The sequence below is a fragment of the Belonocnema kinseyi genome, chromosome 6, assembly GCF_010883055.1.
Source record: "Belonocnema kinseyi isolate 2016_QV_RU_SX_M_011 chromosome 6, B_treatae_v1, whole genome shotgun sequence".
Taxonomy (NCBI): domain Eukaryota; kingdom Metazoa; phylum Arthropoda; class Insecta; order Hymenoptera; family Cynipidae; genus Belonocnema; species Belonocnema kinseyi.
Genome location: NC_046662.1, coordinates 65,424,804 through 65,441,331, shown reverse-complemented (window position 1 = coordinate 65,441,331; position 16,528 = coordinate 65,424,804). Strand labels below are relative to the sequence as shown.

Sequence of the window (16,528 nt, the reverse complement as noted above, 5' to 3'; positions counted from 1 at the left end):
TCCAGTCAAAGTAACAATACATACCATTTAGAATTTGGAGAATTTTTTTCAAACTACATATGGTAACGTTTTTAGCACGTTTCCAGATGATGAATATTTTTCTTAGAAAATTAATCTTTTTTTTCTTAAAGTGATCTTTTTTAGTTAAAAATTTAACTTTTTGCTTGAGAATTATTGAATTTGATGAAGAATTAATCTTCTTTGGTAGGAAATCTTTTTGTTTAAAAATTATTCTTTTTATTTAAAAATTCATCTTTCTTCAAAATTCAACTGTTTTGTTAAGAACTCTTGAATTCTATTAATAATTTGTCTTTTTTAAAAGTAAATTAATTTTTTGTTTGAAAACTCATCTTTTTTTATTTGAACTTTAACTTTTTAGTTGAGAACTCTTGAATTGGTTCAGAATTGAAAATTAATCTTTTTTAGTTAAAAATTAAACTTTTTGGTTGAGAATTCTTGGATTTTATTAAAATTCGTCTTTTTGGCAGGACATCTGAAAGTATTACGTATTTTGTGAATGCCTCCCTTAGTATATTAATCTTTTTATTAAAAAATGTGTCTCTTTTTGTTGAAACTTTTTCAACTTTTTGGTTGAGAATTTTTGAATTTGGTTAAATATTCGTTTTTTTGTAGAAAATTAATCTTTTTGTTAAAAAAATTTATTTAAGTGCATTTTTTGGTTGACTATTCAAACTTTTAGTTAAAAATTTATCTCTTTGATTGGAAATTGAACTGTTTTGTTAGAAATTCGCTTTTTTTTTTGAAAATGAATCCAGTTTAGTCAAAAATTCAACTTTTGGGTTGAGAGTTCTTGTATTTTGTTGGAAATTCGTCTTTTTTCTATAAAATTAATTCTTTGATTAAAATTCCATTTTTTTTATTTGAACATTCAACTGTTTTGTATAGAAAGTTCGTCATTTTGCATTGAAAGATCAATAATTTAGTTTAAAAAATCAACTATATGATAGATAATTCGTTTTTTTATGATTTAAAATTATTTAAAAAAAAATAAAAGTTTAACTATTCTACTTTTGGTTAAAAATGTACCTTTCTTAGATAAAAAATTACTTAACACCCGGATTAACTGCCACATAAAATTCAATTAAGCACATTTTAACACTTAATCTGAAAATAAAGATTTTATTTTAATTTATGATTTATTGCCGAAGTTAATAATTCACCAAACGGTCACGGAGAAAATATAGGGATATTGACAAACAGACTCTCTACAAACACAGAAAAAATCAGTATAAACGTAAAATCGGGTTCTACCTAAGGGCTAAGTTACTTTGGGGAGGGGGGTCATAGCTAAATGAACGGTTTTCAACGAGAGGGAGGGGTGGTCAAAATTGTCCAAAATTGTTAACGTAGTTTATAGATGATCACTTAGTGGGCTTGACTTTAGAGCACCAGACCGATAATAAGTAAGCCTGGGTTCGAATCCCAGGAGAGCTAGGATTTTTTTCCACGCTAAAGATTAGAACTATTTTGGTTTAAACTATCAGATCGAAATCCGTAATTCCATTAACAAAAACAACTATTAAATCAAAAAATTAATGAATAAGAAGCTCACCAGTAGCTTTGCAATTTTCTTTCATCGCCTCTCGAGCAGCGATTCTATGTTCAGAAAAATTCCAGGGAAGGAAAAGAATGAAATTAAGTATTCCCATAAGTACATTGATCCACCCAACTGAAGTGTACATATTAATGGGTAGACCAAACAAAGAAACACCATCAGATCCCAAAAATGTCACCGCTGCTTGTATTGCTGGTCCAACCACAAAACCCAATACCTAACAACAGCACAATGAATATTTTAGTACAGCTCATCGCGATAAAACCGAACATAGGTTTCTTCGAGATCTGAGCTTCTAAAATCTAAAATCTAAGATCTAAGGTGCCCATCAAATTCAGCAAATTTCAGACCTGTGCAAGGGACACCATAGACACAGCCTGGGTCCTTTCTGAAAATCTCGTGGCAGCTGAGAGATAAGATCTTGCGACTGCAATGTTCGCTGCAAAGTATTAGATTTTCCATCAAAACCACATTTCTTTACATCTTGGCGTATTAAATATATTTGTCAAAAAAAGGAAATGTGTTAGAATTCGAGTTCTCAGGGGTAAGAATCAAAAAACATTATCTCTGAACTAAAGACTCGAAATCTCTTTTCGAATAATTACAGACTGAACACTCTTTTCACACTCTTTTCACATTCTTCTCGTTTAACTTTTTTTTAATTCCTCCTTTTCCCCCTGTTTTCGAAAAAATAATCGTTTTTCTCACTTTTTCGCTCTAGTGCAAACTGAATTAATAGAAGCCGATAAGAAAATTCAACTATTTTTAGTTGAAAGTTAATTCCGAATTAATTTGTCTTTGGATAGATAATTTCTCTTTTTGGTTTAAAAATTTTACTTTTTGGTAGAAATTTCGAAGAAAGAAGACTTTTTGGTTGAAAGGTAATTTTTTGTATTGTAAAGTCTACTGTTATACATTTGGTTCCAATTTCATTTCTTTTAATCAAATATTTAATCGTTTTGTTAAAAATTGAACTGTTTTTTTGAAAATTCATCTTTTGGTACAAAGGTAATCTTTTTTTATTTGAAAGTTCATTATTATTTTTTATTGAAAATACTACTAATATATTTATGGTTCAGAAATAATTACCTTGGGCAAAAAAAATCGACTATTTGGTTGAAAATGTAACTATTTGGTTAAAAGTACAAATATTTCATCAGAAAGTAATCTCTTTCGGTCAAATATTTAACTGTTTTGTCCTTGGATAGATAATTCGTCTTTTTAGATTGAAAATTGAACTTTTGCTAGAAAACTCATTTTTTTGTTGGAAGGTAATTTTTTCAATTGAAAAGTTTAGTATTATATTTTTGGTCCCAATTTCATCTTTTTTGGTTAAAGATTAATTTATTTTCTTGAAAATTCCACTGTTTGCTTGAAAATTCGTCTGTTTGGGTAGAAATATTATCCTTTCAGATGAAAAATTACTCTTTTGGTAGAAGAGTAATCTTTTTTTATTTGAAAGTCAATTCTTTTTAACTGAAAAGACTATTAACAAATTTTCGGTTCAGAATGAATCTCTTTTGATGAAAAATTCCACTATTTGGTTTTAAATTTAACTATTTGGTTAAAAATTCAACTATTTCGTCAAAAAGGAATCTCTTTTGGTCGAAAATTTAATTATTTTGTCTTTAGATAGATAATTCATCTTTTTCGATTGAAAATTCACCTTTTGATATAAAAGTCATCTTTTTTATTTGAAAGGTAATTTTAATTTTGATTGAAAAGTCTACTATTATATTTTTGGTTCCATTTTTATCTCTTTTGGTTGAAAATTTAATTCTTTTGTTCAAAATTCAACTGTTTTATTGAACATCCGTCTTTTTAGATGAAAAATTCGTTCTTCTGGATAAAAAATTACTATTTTGGTATAAGAGAAATCTTTTTTGGTTCGCCAATTAATTATTTTTAATTGAAAAGACTACTACTGTTATATTTTTTGTTCAGTGTGAATCTCTTTTGGTAAAAAATTCTACCAGATTAGTTAAAAATGCAGGTATTTCGTCAAAAAGTAATCTGTTTTAGTCGATTTAACTGTTCTGTTTTTAGATAGATAATTCGTCTTTTTGGATAGAAAATTCACCTTTTGATATAAAAGTCGTCTTTTTCATTTGAAAGGCAACTTTATTTTTTATTGAAAAGCCTACTATTATATTTTTAGTTCCAAATGAATTTCTTCTGGTCAAACATTTCACTGCTTTGTCTTTGGACAGATAATTTCTCTTTTCGGATTTAAAATTTATCTTTCGGTAAAAAATTCATCCTTTTTTGTTAAAATATAATTTTTTGTTGACAATTCAGCTATTTGGTCAAAAATTTATTTTTACATTTGTAATTCAACTGTTTTCTTGAAAAATTTTCATTTTTGGAAATTTAAATATTTTCTCAAAAAGTCATATTTTTATGAGGATTTATTATTTTTTAAATAAAAAATCTAATATTATATTTTTGGTTAGGAATTCATCTCTTTTTCTTGAAAATTCAAAGATTTGATTAAAAAGTCATATTTTTGACTTGAAAACGCCACAGTCTGTTAGACTTTTTTTTCTTCTATCTTTACGAAAAAGTCTGTCTTGGTTTGAGAATTCAACTCTTTTATTTTTATTCGTCTTTTTTGTTTTAATATTCACCTTTGTCGGTTGAAAATACACCTTTTTTGTAAAGCATTAGACTATTTTGCTTGAAAGTTCAACTATTTGTTTTTAAAATGATGTATTTCTTAAAAATCTGCCTTTTGTGGTAAAGAACTTAATAAATATTCTTGGTTGTAAATTCTTTTTATTTGATCCACATTCAAAAATTTTGATAGAAGGTTCAACAGTTTGGTTGAAATTTAATTATTTGGCTGAAGATTCAATTACAGTGAAACCCCTCAATAGCCCTCCCTTCTAAAGCCTTTCCGAGAATTGACACCACGCCACCGGTCGGTATAACAGGAGATACGCGGGGTGCACGGGGTATGCGCTTGTCACTCAGGCATAAACAAAAAAAGTGGATCTGGCTATAATGAGTTAGTTCCCACCCACCGTTAGCCCCAAAATCGGCGCTATAGAAAAGTTTCACTGTATTTACTTAAAAAGTCATAGTTTTGGGCTAAAAGCTATTTTTTTAAATTAAGAAGTTTCATATTATATTTTTGCTTAAAAATTCATATCTTTTTGTAAGAAATGTGATTATTTTGTTAAAAATTCAACTATTTGCTTAAAGTCATTTTTTTGCTTGAAAATTCCACACGTTGGTTAAAATTTCTTTTCTTTCTTGACTGAAAAATCTTTCGTCCTTGCACTTTTTTTCTTTGAAATATCGCCCTTTTTAGTTAAATGTTTGGTTGAAAATATATCTGTGTTAATTGAGGATTAAACTATTTTATTGAAAATTTGTCTATTTGATTGATTTCAGGTCTCGTTTATTTAAAATTAAGATATTTTTTGGTAGAAGTATCAACAATTACATTTTTCGTTATAAATTTATATTTATTGATTGAACATTCAACTACCTGGTTAGAAGTCAAGTTGGAAGAACACTGTTTTGAAAATTCACTTTTTTTCTTGAAGGTTCATATCTTTGTTTTAAAATTTTAATCCTGTATTAAAAATTCGTTTTTTGTTGCTGAAAATTAATTGTTTTAAGTGAAAAATTTAACTCTTTCATTTTTGTTTGAAAATTGATCTTTTCCTGTAATTGATCTAATTTGAAAATTTATACATTTGTTGAAAATTCACCTTTTTGGTAGAAAATTAATCTTCTTGGTTGAAATTTCATCTTCTTGGGTTCATAATTCAACCGTTTTAATAGGAAGCTAAACTACTTGGTAGAAACTTAACTATTTTTTGGAGATTTATTTATATTTTTGACTTAAAAATTCAACTTTTTTCTAGAAAATTCGTCTTTATTACTTTACAAGTTAAGAATTTATTAGAATCTTTTTTCTTTCTTGACTGAAAAATCGTTTTTGACTGAAAATTTAACTCCTTTGTTTAAAATTCGTATTTTTGTTTGAATATTCATCTTTGCGGGTAGAAAATTAATCTTCTAAGTAGGAAATTCATTTTTTCTCGAAAATGCATCCAATTTGATAAAAAAGTAACCCATTTTGTTGAAATTTAACTTTTATTGAAAATTCATATTTTTCGGCTAAAAATCAACTGTTTTTAGAAAATTCGTCTTTATGGTTTAAAAATTGAACAATTCGGCTGATTTTTTTCATTCTTGACTGAAGAATCTTTCTTGTTTCAAAAAACAATTTTGCTTGAATGTTCAATTATTTTGTTGTAAAGGCAACGATTTAGTTGAAAATGCAAACATTTAAGAAATTTAAATCAGATTAAAATTTAAAATCATATTTAACGTCCAATAATCAACTTAATGTATAGAGTTCTTTTAAACAAAACCAAGAATTCAACGACCAAATTTGGGCAACCACCATCAAATGTTCCTCTTGTAATTAAAAAAAAAAGATCCTCTTTAAAAACAAAAATAATTTTCTTAAAAAAAGAACAAAATTTTGGAGCAAGTTTGAGCGAGTTTAGGACTGTGGAGACCGGAATTATTCGAAACCGCACGTAAATGAAATTTCCATTGTATTATTTCATTTATGAGATATATATCAACTGTATAAAATTACAACCAATTTTTTTATCAATTAATATATAATTTAAAACACAAGAATGGTACAGATTTCTATTTATAATTACCAGAACTTACTCCGACCAAAAAACGAGCGATGAGTATGCAAGATTTCCTGCTCTCTGCTGGAAGAATTTCCAGGACACTGTAGAGTCCAGAAGCAAAAGCGAAAAGTGCCAATGTAAGCAAAAGAGGTAATCTTATCGAACCTAATTTATTACCCCACCAACCGACTAATGGGGAGAATATCATCTGTCCCAGGGGATTTGCTGCCACCACAAATCCCATAAACTCAACTCCAGGTGATTCTAACTAAATAAAAGCACAAAAATGAAACTAAGCAAAAATAATTAACAACTTATTAGATATTGAAGGGGTGCCAACCAGTGTGAATAAATATTTAAGATGTTAAATTTAAACTTCGATCATTTGATCAATTTTATTTGTAATAACAAATATTGCAAATCCTTATTGGTGAAAACAGATCCTCTATTTTATTATCTCGAATCCCGAATTAGAAAATTGCCAAATAATAAAATTTCCGACGATAAAATTTCAGAACAATAAAATTCCCGAACAATTTATAAGATTACCAAATTAGAAAATTCCTGAATTAACCAAATTCCCGCCAGAAAATTGCCGAATTATAAAATATCCGAACTAGAGAATTCCCGAATTCAAACAATGAATAAAATGTTTTACTGTAAATATTATTTATTTATCAAAAATACAATAATAAAATATTTTTATGAACATAAAAAAGTATTTTTAAAACTCAAAGCTTCTAAAATTATTGTTTGAATTTAAAATAACAAAAATTTAAAACAATTTTATTCCCAAAATATATATTATTTTTCAATTATTGTTATTTTAAATTCAAACCTCAATTTTTGAAAGATTTAAAATAATTTTTCTTTTATGAAAATATTTAATTACTCTATTTTTAATAAGTGAATAATATTATTAAACAAAAAATGTTTATTGTTTAAATTTGGGAATTTTCTAGTTCGCACATTTTATAATTCGGCAATTTTTTGTCGGGAATTTTCAAATTCGGTAACATTATAAACTGTTCGTGAATTTTCCAATTCAGGAATTTAATTATTCGGAAATTGTATTATTCGAGAATTTAATTATTCATAATCCCGAATAATAAAATTCCCGAAATTATCAAATTTCCGAAACATAAAAATCTCGAATTTAAAAATTCCCGAGTAATAGAATTCTCGAACAGTTTATAATATTACAGGATTGAAAAATTTCCAATAATAATCCCAGCGGTCAGTGTTTTACTTGATAGCCAGGCGGCCCTCGTCCTTCGCTTCCTGAATTGCACCAGCTACCAAAATACAATACATACTCGACTAATAGAGTGCTCCTCCTACTTTTTCTGGATAATATTGAAATAAATTGACCCTATCCTTTTTAAGTGTTGATAAATAAATTACGATATCTACATTTTCTTAATTTTGCAATTAATAATTTAAAGGATTATATTCCAAATGTAATATTTTGGCGACTCCAACGATATTTTATTCGCCTCAATAAGTCCAAATTTGGGATTAAGAAATGAGAAGAAAAACGCCGTAACCAGATTCTACCATTTTTCAGCTCTTGGAAACTTATCGAAATATCGATAATATAATTTTATTACCATGAAATAATCAATTATTTAAATTAATAATGAAAAGTTGAATTTCTTTCTTTAAGTTTTAAGTTTCTGAAATCTGAAAGTAAATAATCAATTCATGTCACTTAATTAATTAATTAATTAAATACTGCAAAACATGAAAAGCCGGAAATGACTATTTTCATTGAAATAATCAAATTATTTTTACCTTATATTTGTAATCAATAAGTTTTTTTTTTTTTTTTTAAGATTTCAAGAACATTAAAGCAATTCTTTAGGGTTCCAGGACAATTTAAAAAAAAAATTTATTTTGAAAAATAAACTAAATTTCGTAAATTTAAAAAACAACTAGAATATTTTAAAGCAAAATGCTTCAATTTGGTAAGATAGAAAAATAAAAAAATCGAGTAAATTCCATTAAAAGCTGTGAAGAGATTGACAAAGAATTTTAAACGCTAAAAGATTGAAAAAATGCAGATTTTGGTTCAAGATTTCAGAGAAAAACTTTAAAAGAATTCTAAATCAGGGGTGCATATCAAACATGAGTGATCGTCCACAGAACATTAATCAAAATGTTAACGATCGAGTTAAACAGTTTCATAAATTATTGGTACCAAATTAATTAATATGAATAACGTTTTTATATTGATATTATTTATAGATTTGTATAATTGTATTAAAAATTATATAATTAATTATATGGTTTATATTATTATTATACGTTTCCAAATAATCAAAAAGATGTAATTATAAATATTATGCCAAAATTATTCAAACTTAAGTATTAAACAGTATATTTCATGATTGAGAGTCAGTCTTTTCGACCAAATATGTTTGATATATTTTCGTTGTATTATTTGCATTCAAATAATCGTTTTGAAAATATAACTTACCACAAACGGTTCATTTTTGCAAATTCTGTTAAAATTTAAAGCTTCTTTTTCTACTTAGATCCTGTGATTGTATAATATTTATCTTCTTGCTAACTAATTCATCTTTTTAGTTAAAAATTATATTCTTCGATTAAAAATGATTTAAAAAATTCAAAATTAGTTTTTTTGATTGAAAAATATTTTTTTTAACTTTAAATGTAACTATTTCAATTTTTGTCGAAAACTTATGTTTTTTGATAGAAAGTATTAATATGCACAAAAATGTGATATTCCTTGTCACTGCTCTTTAACTGAAACTGAAATCCTGATTTTTTTAAACAAGGACTATTTTTACATGACGATTCCCCAATGCACCCTTTTCGAATCCTTATCACATACATTTTCAAATAATGTAAATAATTATATGTTTCATGAAGAAATATATTGCACTTTTACATTCTAGCTAGAACATAGGATTTCAAGGCTTCTCGCCCATTGTCCCATTTTCATGGGAGGAACACCTGAAGAAAGCCCTAGCGCAATTAATATTATCTAAAAACTACCTACTTTTACACCTTCTTTTCCTGGCGCAACTCAGGTTTCAGTTTGGGAGGGTGGTTGACCGCTTGCGCAATTCGAATGCGCCCAGGAATCGAACCCGCGTAGAATGATTCCTGGTCAGATGCTCTTACCTTAGTAGCAAGAGCACCCGAACGGCAATCAGTTTATGTGGGTTCGATCACAACCGGAGCTGATAAAAAAGAGGATCCTTAAAATTAAATTGAACATCTCGAATATAATATTAAACAACTGTTTTCAACAAATTGTGTTTAAATACAAAATTATTGTCGCTTGTAGACCCGAAAATATTCCTCAAATTCTATATTTTCTAATACTAAATATTTATTTCAACAAAATGTATATTTTTCCGAATTTAGATTGATCCTAAGTTCTATTATACCCAGTATTGCTACAGGTCAAGAAGTTCTATAAAGTCCAGGAAATTCAGGGAATTCTAAAATGGTAAGGGGTCAGTTTTGTGGAAAATTCGTTTTTATGTGTTGACGGTTCATCGATTTTTATGGAAATTCAATCTTTTTTCATCAAAATCACAACTTTAGTTAAAAATTAATCTTTTTGATCGAGGATACAATTATTTTGTTTAAAAATCGTATTTTTTTTGGTAAATTTAATTTTTTGGTTTCAAATTAAAATCTTTCTTTGGTTGCAATATCAACTATTACATTTTTCAGTGAAACTCATTTTTGTATCGAAGATCCATCAGTTTTTTTTTGCAAATTTATCTATTTTGCTGAAAATTCCTTTGTTCTTGGTTCAAAATTTAACTGTACGGTAGGAAACTATTAGATTCAAATATTTGCTTATGAAATGTATTTTTGTTAAAAATTAATCTATTTTGTATTAAATTAATCTTCTTGCTTAAAAATCAGTTTCTTATTGTAAATTTTTTTTAACTTAAACTTTAAATATTCAATTTTTTGTTCAAATTGATTTTTTTTATAGAAATGTATTTTTCTTCTTTGAAAATTTAACTATTTTGTCAGAAATTTATTGTTCTAACTTAAAATTTAACCGTTCTATTTTTGTTTAAAATTTATATTCTTTAGTTGAAAATGCATGAACATATTCGGTCGATTCTGTTGGAATTTTATCTTTTGGTACGAAATCGATATAAAAAAATAATAAAAATTCGAATATTTAGTTAAAAATTCATCATTTTATTTAAAACTTCATTTCTTTAATTAAAAATTTAACTATTCCATTTTTTGTGAGAAACTGATTTCTTTTGATGAGGCAATGGTACTGCTTTGTAGAGAGAGTTTTTCAGGAAAGGTTTTTTTCCTTAGGAATTTGATAATTGAGTGTTTTGCGCCTGAAACCGGCAACACTCTGACTATTGTGTACGCTGGGCTGCCGGTTTTAGGTACAAGAAAATCATTTTCAATTACAAAAAAAAAACAATAACATTTTCCCAAAAAAGCTCTCTGTCTAAATCAAAATAAATGCCTTCAGATTGTGTGGTAAAAATATTACGTTCAACAATTCACCCTTTTAGGAGTATTGTGGATCAAGCGAAAACTCGTGAAACTCGTTTAATCCAACATTCATCTAAAAGGTTGAATCGTTGAACGCAATATTTTTACCACCTAATCTAAATGCAATTATACGGTTTATAACAGAGAGCTTTTTCTTGATTTCTTTAAATCTTTTTTTTTTGTTACTAAAAATATTTTTTGCGCCTGAAACCCGCAACACTGTGACTATTGTGTGCGCTAGGCTGCCAGTTTCAGGTGAAAAAAAACCATTTTCAATTACAAAAAAAAAACATTTTCCGGAAAAAGCTCTCTGTCCAAACCGGTGTAATTACATTAAGATTCTGTCGTAAAAACATTACGTTCAACAATTCATTATTTTAGACGTATTGTGGATCAAGCGAAACCGAGACATTTGAAGCGCCTTAAGACACTTCGTAGGGCTTGATTTTTAGTCCATATATTACAAGTGATAAGTTTATTCCTACGATTATGAATTTTTTTATGTCATTTTTAACCACATAATCTAAAAAGCTAAATACAATCCCTGGCAGAAGGGCACTCAGAGAAATTTCCTCTTGTGATAAAAGGATGTTTCTTGGCGTAAATGGAATTTCCTCTCAAATTTGAGGTTGAGAGGATTTTCATTTGTCTCAGCAGGAATCCTTTTAAAGCAAAAATTTTCCTCAGGCGACTAACTTCACTTAATATTGCAGATAAATAATTTTTTTCGTAATTCATATGTATATTCAGGTCGCTCTAAACAAGACAGGCAAGAAGGCGATGCTTTTGTTCAAGACAATTTTTTCTCTGAGTGGGTCTTTCAAAAAAAGGTCTTTTTTTTAATTAATTGAAAATATGATGGATTTTATGCTCCTGGGAAGCAGCAAATTGCCACCGCGAGTGTACCCATGGTGAACCGATGGCGCCAATATTCATTTTACCATGGATACACTCTCGGTGGTGGTTTGCTTCTTCCCAGGCGCATAAAATGCATCATATTTTCAGTTAATTAAAAAAAAAATACAAAAAGACCATTTTTCGAAAAACCCCTACGTAAAGAATTATATTTAGCCGTTTAGATTATATGATTACAATATAACATCAAACAATTCGTAATTGTAGGAGAAAAGTTGTCATTTGTAATACATTGGACTAAAAAACAAGCCCTATGAAGCGCCTTAAGTGGCGTGCAAAGTGATTCGATCAATTCTTTTACTAAAAAGTATGATTTATGTAAACAACAAAATCACTGTTGTAGCGTTAAAAATTAATTAAAAATATATGTTACATACATGCAATTATATGTCATAATATATATAAATTACAAAATAAACTACATTAAATGAATAAATTACCTTCTTTTGTAAATAATCATATATGCCAGTCAGTACAATACTGAATCCCAAAGACATAAGAAACATTGTAAAATAGATGACATAAATGCTTCTCCATCGAGCTCTTCTCTCCTCAAAATTTTCAAGGGAATCACCACGAAATAAATGAGCTCTGTAATCAACAATTAAAGTAAGTTCGAGTGAATAATCAACGTTTCAAAGTTTTCCAAAGCAGTGGTAAGAGATTCGCCATTCTGGAATAAAATAATGATAGAGATGTGACTCAGCGCTCTGGATTATACTCAATCTTCCTAATAATTACAGCGCACTATATCTACCGAAAGGCGGGGCTAAGTGGGAACATTTTTTTAGATTTTTCTCAATAAATTTCACGAAGGAATGATAATTAAATATTAATGCTTTAAGTATTTAAATTCTCACCCTTATTTTGCAGATCGTAAAGGAAACCTGGAAATCAGGGAAAAGTCAGGGATTTGAAAGAAAATCGTATAAAAGTCAGTTTGATGAAAATTCTGGTATCCGTTCTATCAGGTGTTGAAAAAGAATCCTCAAATAATTCTTGAAAAATCAAAGAACACAAGAGGTATTTCAAATTGAACATTTTGATGAAAATTTTGTAAACAAAAATGAAAAAACTTGTTGGATTTTTCAAAACAAAAAAAATGTTAACTGAAACTATGAAAAAAAATCCACTTTTTATTTTCTTTCATTTTTCTATAGATATAGCTTACGATGACCTCTAAAAGTCCTGTAAATATCAAAACAGGATCTCCCTTATGTTTTCGAGAAATAATCAAAAATGCACGCTGAAACGATGCAATCGGTGTGAAAACCCATATAAACAATAAACGAACAATAGATTTTTGTCATAAATTCAGTTTAAAAATTTATTTGTGAAAAATCTAAGAATTTTTAAAAATTTTTTCTTTCGGAAAATATTGTTGTCAAAAGTGAGGCTTATTTCAATTAATTTGGTAAAAATACACCCTAATATTATCAAAATTACCATAGTTATGAAACTTCAAAAGAAAAAGGACCAAAATTTTCCACTTTGAATATCCCCTAAGTTATTTGAAATTTTCAAAAATTATTTTAGGACTTTTCATTCAACATCTACGAAAACGAAAACTGCTTTTATGGGAATTTTTGTGATACCTTTCATTTGTACGTCCTTCACGTTTTTCCAGATCTCCTTTTTTACATCAAATAATGAAATTAACGTTTGTTATGCATGTGAAAAATCAGTTATTTCATTCTTTTTCTGACCAACAATTTCTAACATAAAGCAGAACCACAAATAAACAAATTCTGAATTTTTTAGAACATAATAATCTTTGAAATCTTTGAAATCCTTGTGAATTTGTTGAAATCTTTGGATGTATTTGAAATCTTCCTGAAATCTTGTAATTTCTGTAAAATCTCTGAGAAATTTTTTGCAATATTTTTAAATTTTTGTTAAATCTTTAAAAGCCTGGCATTTTTTATAAAATATTTTGAAATATTTGAAATATTTGTGAAAGCATTCTTTAAGCTTTGTTTGTGAAATCGTTTGTGTTCGTTTAAAATCTTTACAATATAGTGTACTGTACCCTTTTTGAAATCTTTAAAATTCTTGAAATATTTCGAAATCCTTATAAATCCTTTGAAATATTTGAAATATTTTAAACAATTCTTTAATAAGTTTAAATCATTCAAACTCTTTGAAATTCATGAAATCTTTGAAAATCCTTATGAATTCTTTGAAATATTTGTACAATATCTCTAAAATATATTGTATTAATTTGAAATCTTTCTCCAATCTTTTGTTTATGTTTGAAATCATTGAAATATTTGCAATGTTTTTTAATCTTAAAAAAACTGAAACATTTTTAAATCTTTGAAATATTTTGAAATCTTTTAAGTCTTGTGTACCCTTTTCGATATCTTTGAAATTCTTGTATTCTTTTAAAATCGTTATGAAATTTCTACAAAACCTTTTAAATATTTGTGAAATCTTTCTGAAATATTTGGTATTAATTTGAAATCTTTTAAAACATTTTAAATTTTTTAGGTCTTTGAAATCTGGTGTACTGTACCGTTTTAAAAAAAAATTGAAATTCTTGTATTCTTTTGAAATGATAATGAAATTTTAATGGAATCTTCAAAGTATTTGTGAAATTTTCGAAATCTTTGAAATCTGATATGCACGCCTTTTTCTAACTTTAAAATCCTTAAAATCCTAATGAAATACTGGAAATTTTGGTAAAATCTTTCAAATCTAGTGCATACGCCTTCTTTGAACCGTTGAAATCTTTGAAATCTTTGTGGAATCTTCGTGAAATCTGTTTTTAATCTTTTTTTGAGAAATCTTTTGTATTCGCGAAAATCTTGGAACTATATAAAATTTTTGACAAATCTTTTGAAATTGTTTAAATTCTTTAAAATCCTTTAAATATGTTGAAAGTTTTAAAATCATTGTGAAATCTTTGAAATCTGCTTGTACCTTTTAAAATCTTTAAAATATTTTTGAATTGTTTTAAATCCGATTTTTTAGCTAAAAAGTTAAATTTTTTAGAAACAAGTTCAATTTCAAACCGGATTAATTAAATTTTTAGCAAGAAAGGTAATTTTGCATCAAGTTAGATAAATTTTGAACCAAATAGTTGAATTTTCAACTGCAAAAAAATCGTTTTTACCAATAAAGAAGACCGTTACATTTCCAGATTAAAAAAATCGTTAGCAAAAAAAAACGAATTTTCCGGAAAATTGTTAAATTTTTAACTATGATTTTTCAATAAAGAAATTATTTTCTACTAAATAATCAAATTATCAAATAGTTTCATTTTTAACCTGTCACTTGATTTTTATATCAAAATAGTTGATTTTTCAACCAATTAGTTTCATTTTCTACCAAATTGTTAAATTTTAATGTAAATTTTTTTTCAGATCACAATAAAATTTTTTGTTTTTGTTTATTCGTTGTGGTCCAAATTTGGTCGTTGGATTCTTGTTTTTAACATGAGTTTGCATCAATTTGATTATCGGACGTTAAATAGGATTTTTAATTTGGATTTTAATCTAATTTAAATTTCTTACATTTAGATTTATTTTCAACAAAAAAGATTAATTTTCTATCCGAGACGATTTTTCTAAAAATACATGAATTTTCGGATGAACAGTGGAATTTCCAAATAAACTAGATACATTTTCAACCAAACAGTTAAACTTTTCTCTAAAAAAGATCAATTTTCAAACAAAAATGGAATAGTTAATATTTTAGTTAAGAAAATTAATTTTCAATAAAAAATAAAACGTATTTTCAATAAAGTACTTAAATTTTTATTCAGAGCTAAATCTTCAACCAACAAATTAATCTTAGCAAAGCAGTTAAAGTTTTAATTGAGCAGTAGCATTTTTCGTTAAAAAATCAAATCGTTAAATTTTGAGTTAATAAAATTTATTTTTATCAAAAAAATTAAAAATTTAACAAAATAGGTAATTTTTTAACCAAAGAGATGTATCTTTAGGCAAACAAAATTTTTAACAAAGTAGTTCAACAAATTAGTTGAATTTTCAACTGAAAAATAATAATTTTTTAACAAATAATTACGTTTTCAAAAAGAAAACTGAATTTCCCAGCAAAAAAATTAATGTTTAAACAAGAACACGAATTTTCAACAAAATACATAGCGTTACAATAAAAACTTTTAATTTTCATAACAAAAATATAATTTTTCAATGAAATTTTGAATTTTTTACGAAATAGTTAAATTACCAAATATTAGTATATTGCGCCTGGACAATGTTACGGGATATCCTTGTTAGATGTACGATCGAAGTGTGTGGTACCGCAGTTGTAGGAAGAATGTCTGGTGATGCGTGGTGGAATGATGAAATTCAGGCTGCCCAAAAAGCAAAGAGAGAAGCGTACAAGAGAACTTTGAACATCGCAGGTCTTAGCAATGAGGAAAGAAATAGATGTAGAAATGATTATAGACGCGAAAACAGAATACTTAAACGAGTAGCTAAGGAAAGTAAAGATACAATTAGAGCAGAAGAAGAGATGAAAATACAAAACGACTTTGAAGGAAGCAGGAAACTACATGAGAAATAGTAGGGGGAAATGGTATATGATGCAGACGGAATACTAGCGGCTTTCAGAGACTATTTTAGAAGACAATTCGGAGATGAAGCTATAGGACACCACAACTGCGATGTTGAACACGATGCGATGGAAAACTCAATTGGAAAAGTCTGTGTCACTTAGGTTAGGGATATAATTAAAAACTTGAAAAACGATCAGGCTGCCGGGGTAGACGGTATTAACGCTGAAATGCTTAAGGTGGCTTGGGCGCTTTTTAAAAAAATCACAGGCAGTTCTGAAAATTTGATATTATCGAAAGAAAATATACTAGATCACTTTGCAAAAAAGAAAT

The 16,528-nt window shown here is 27.3% G+C and overlaps 1 protein-coding gene across 4 annotated transcripts in view; it reads right to left on the bottom strand.

Moving 5' to 3' along the window:
- The window catches only part of LOC117174852 (major facilitator superfamily domain-containing protein 8), a 39,033-nt gene that overhangs the window by 10,013 nt on the left and 12,492 nt on the right, over positions 1-16,528 (bottom strand). Inside the window, exons 4-7 of one of the 4 annotated variants that reach the window (XM_033364243.1) lie at positions 12,114-12,346; positions 6,268-6,511; positions 1,927-2,015; positions 1,574-1,793 (exon numbers count right to left, since the gene is read on the bottom strand). In XM_033364243.1, the coding sequence (XP_033220134.1) occupies positions 1,574-1,793; positions 1,927-2,015; positions 6,268-6,511; positions 12,114-12,179 (619 nt within the window). In that variant the 5' untranslated portion in view covers positions 12,180-12,346. Of the gene's footprint in view, positions 1-1,573; positions 1,794-1,926; positions 2,016-6,267; positions 6,512-12,113; positions 12,347-16,528 lie in introns of those variants that run through there. The other 3 variants (XM_033364242.1, XM_033364244.1, XM_033364246.1) reach the window with 3 other exon arrangements.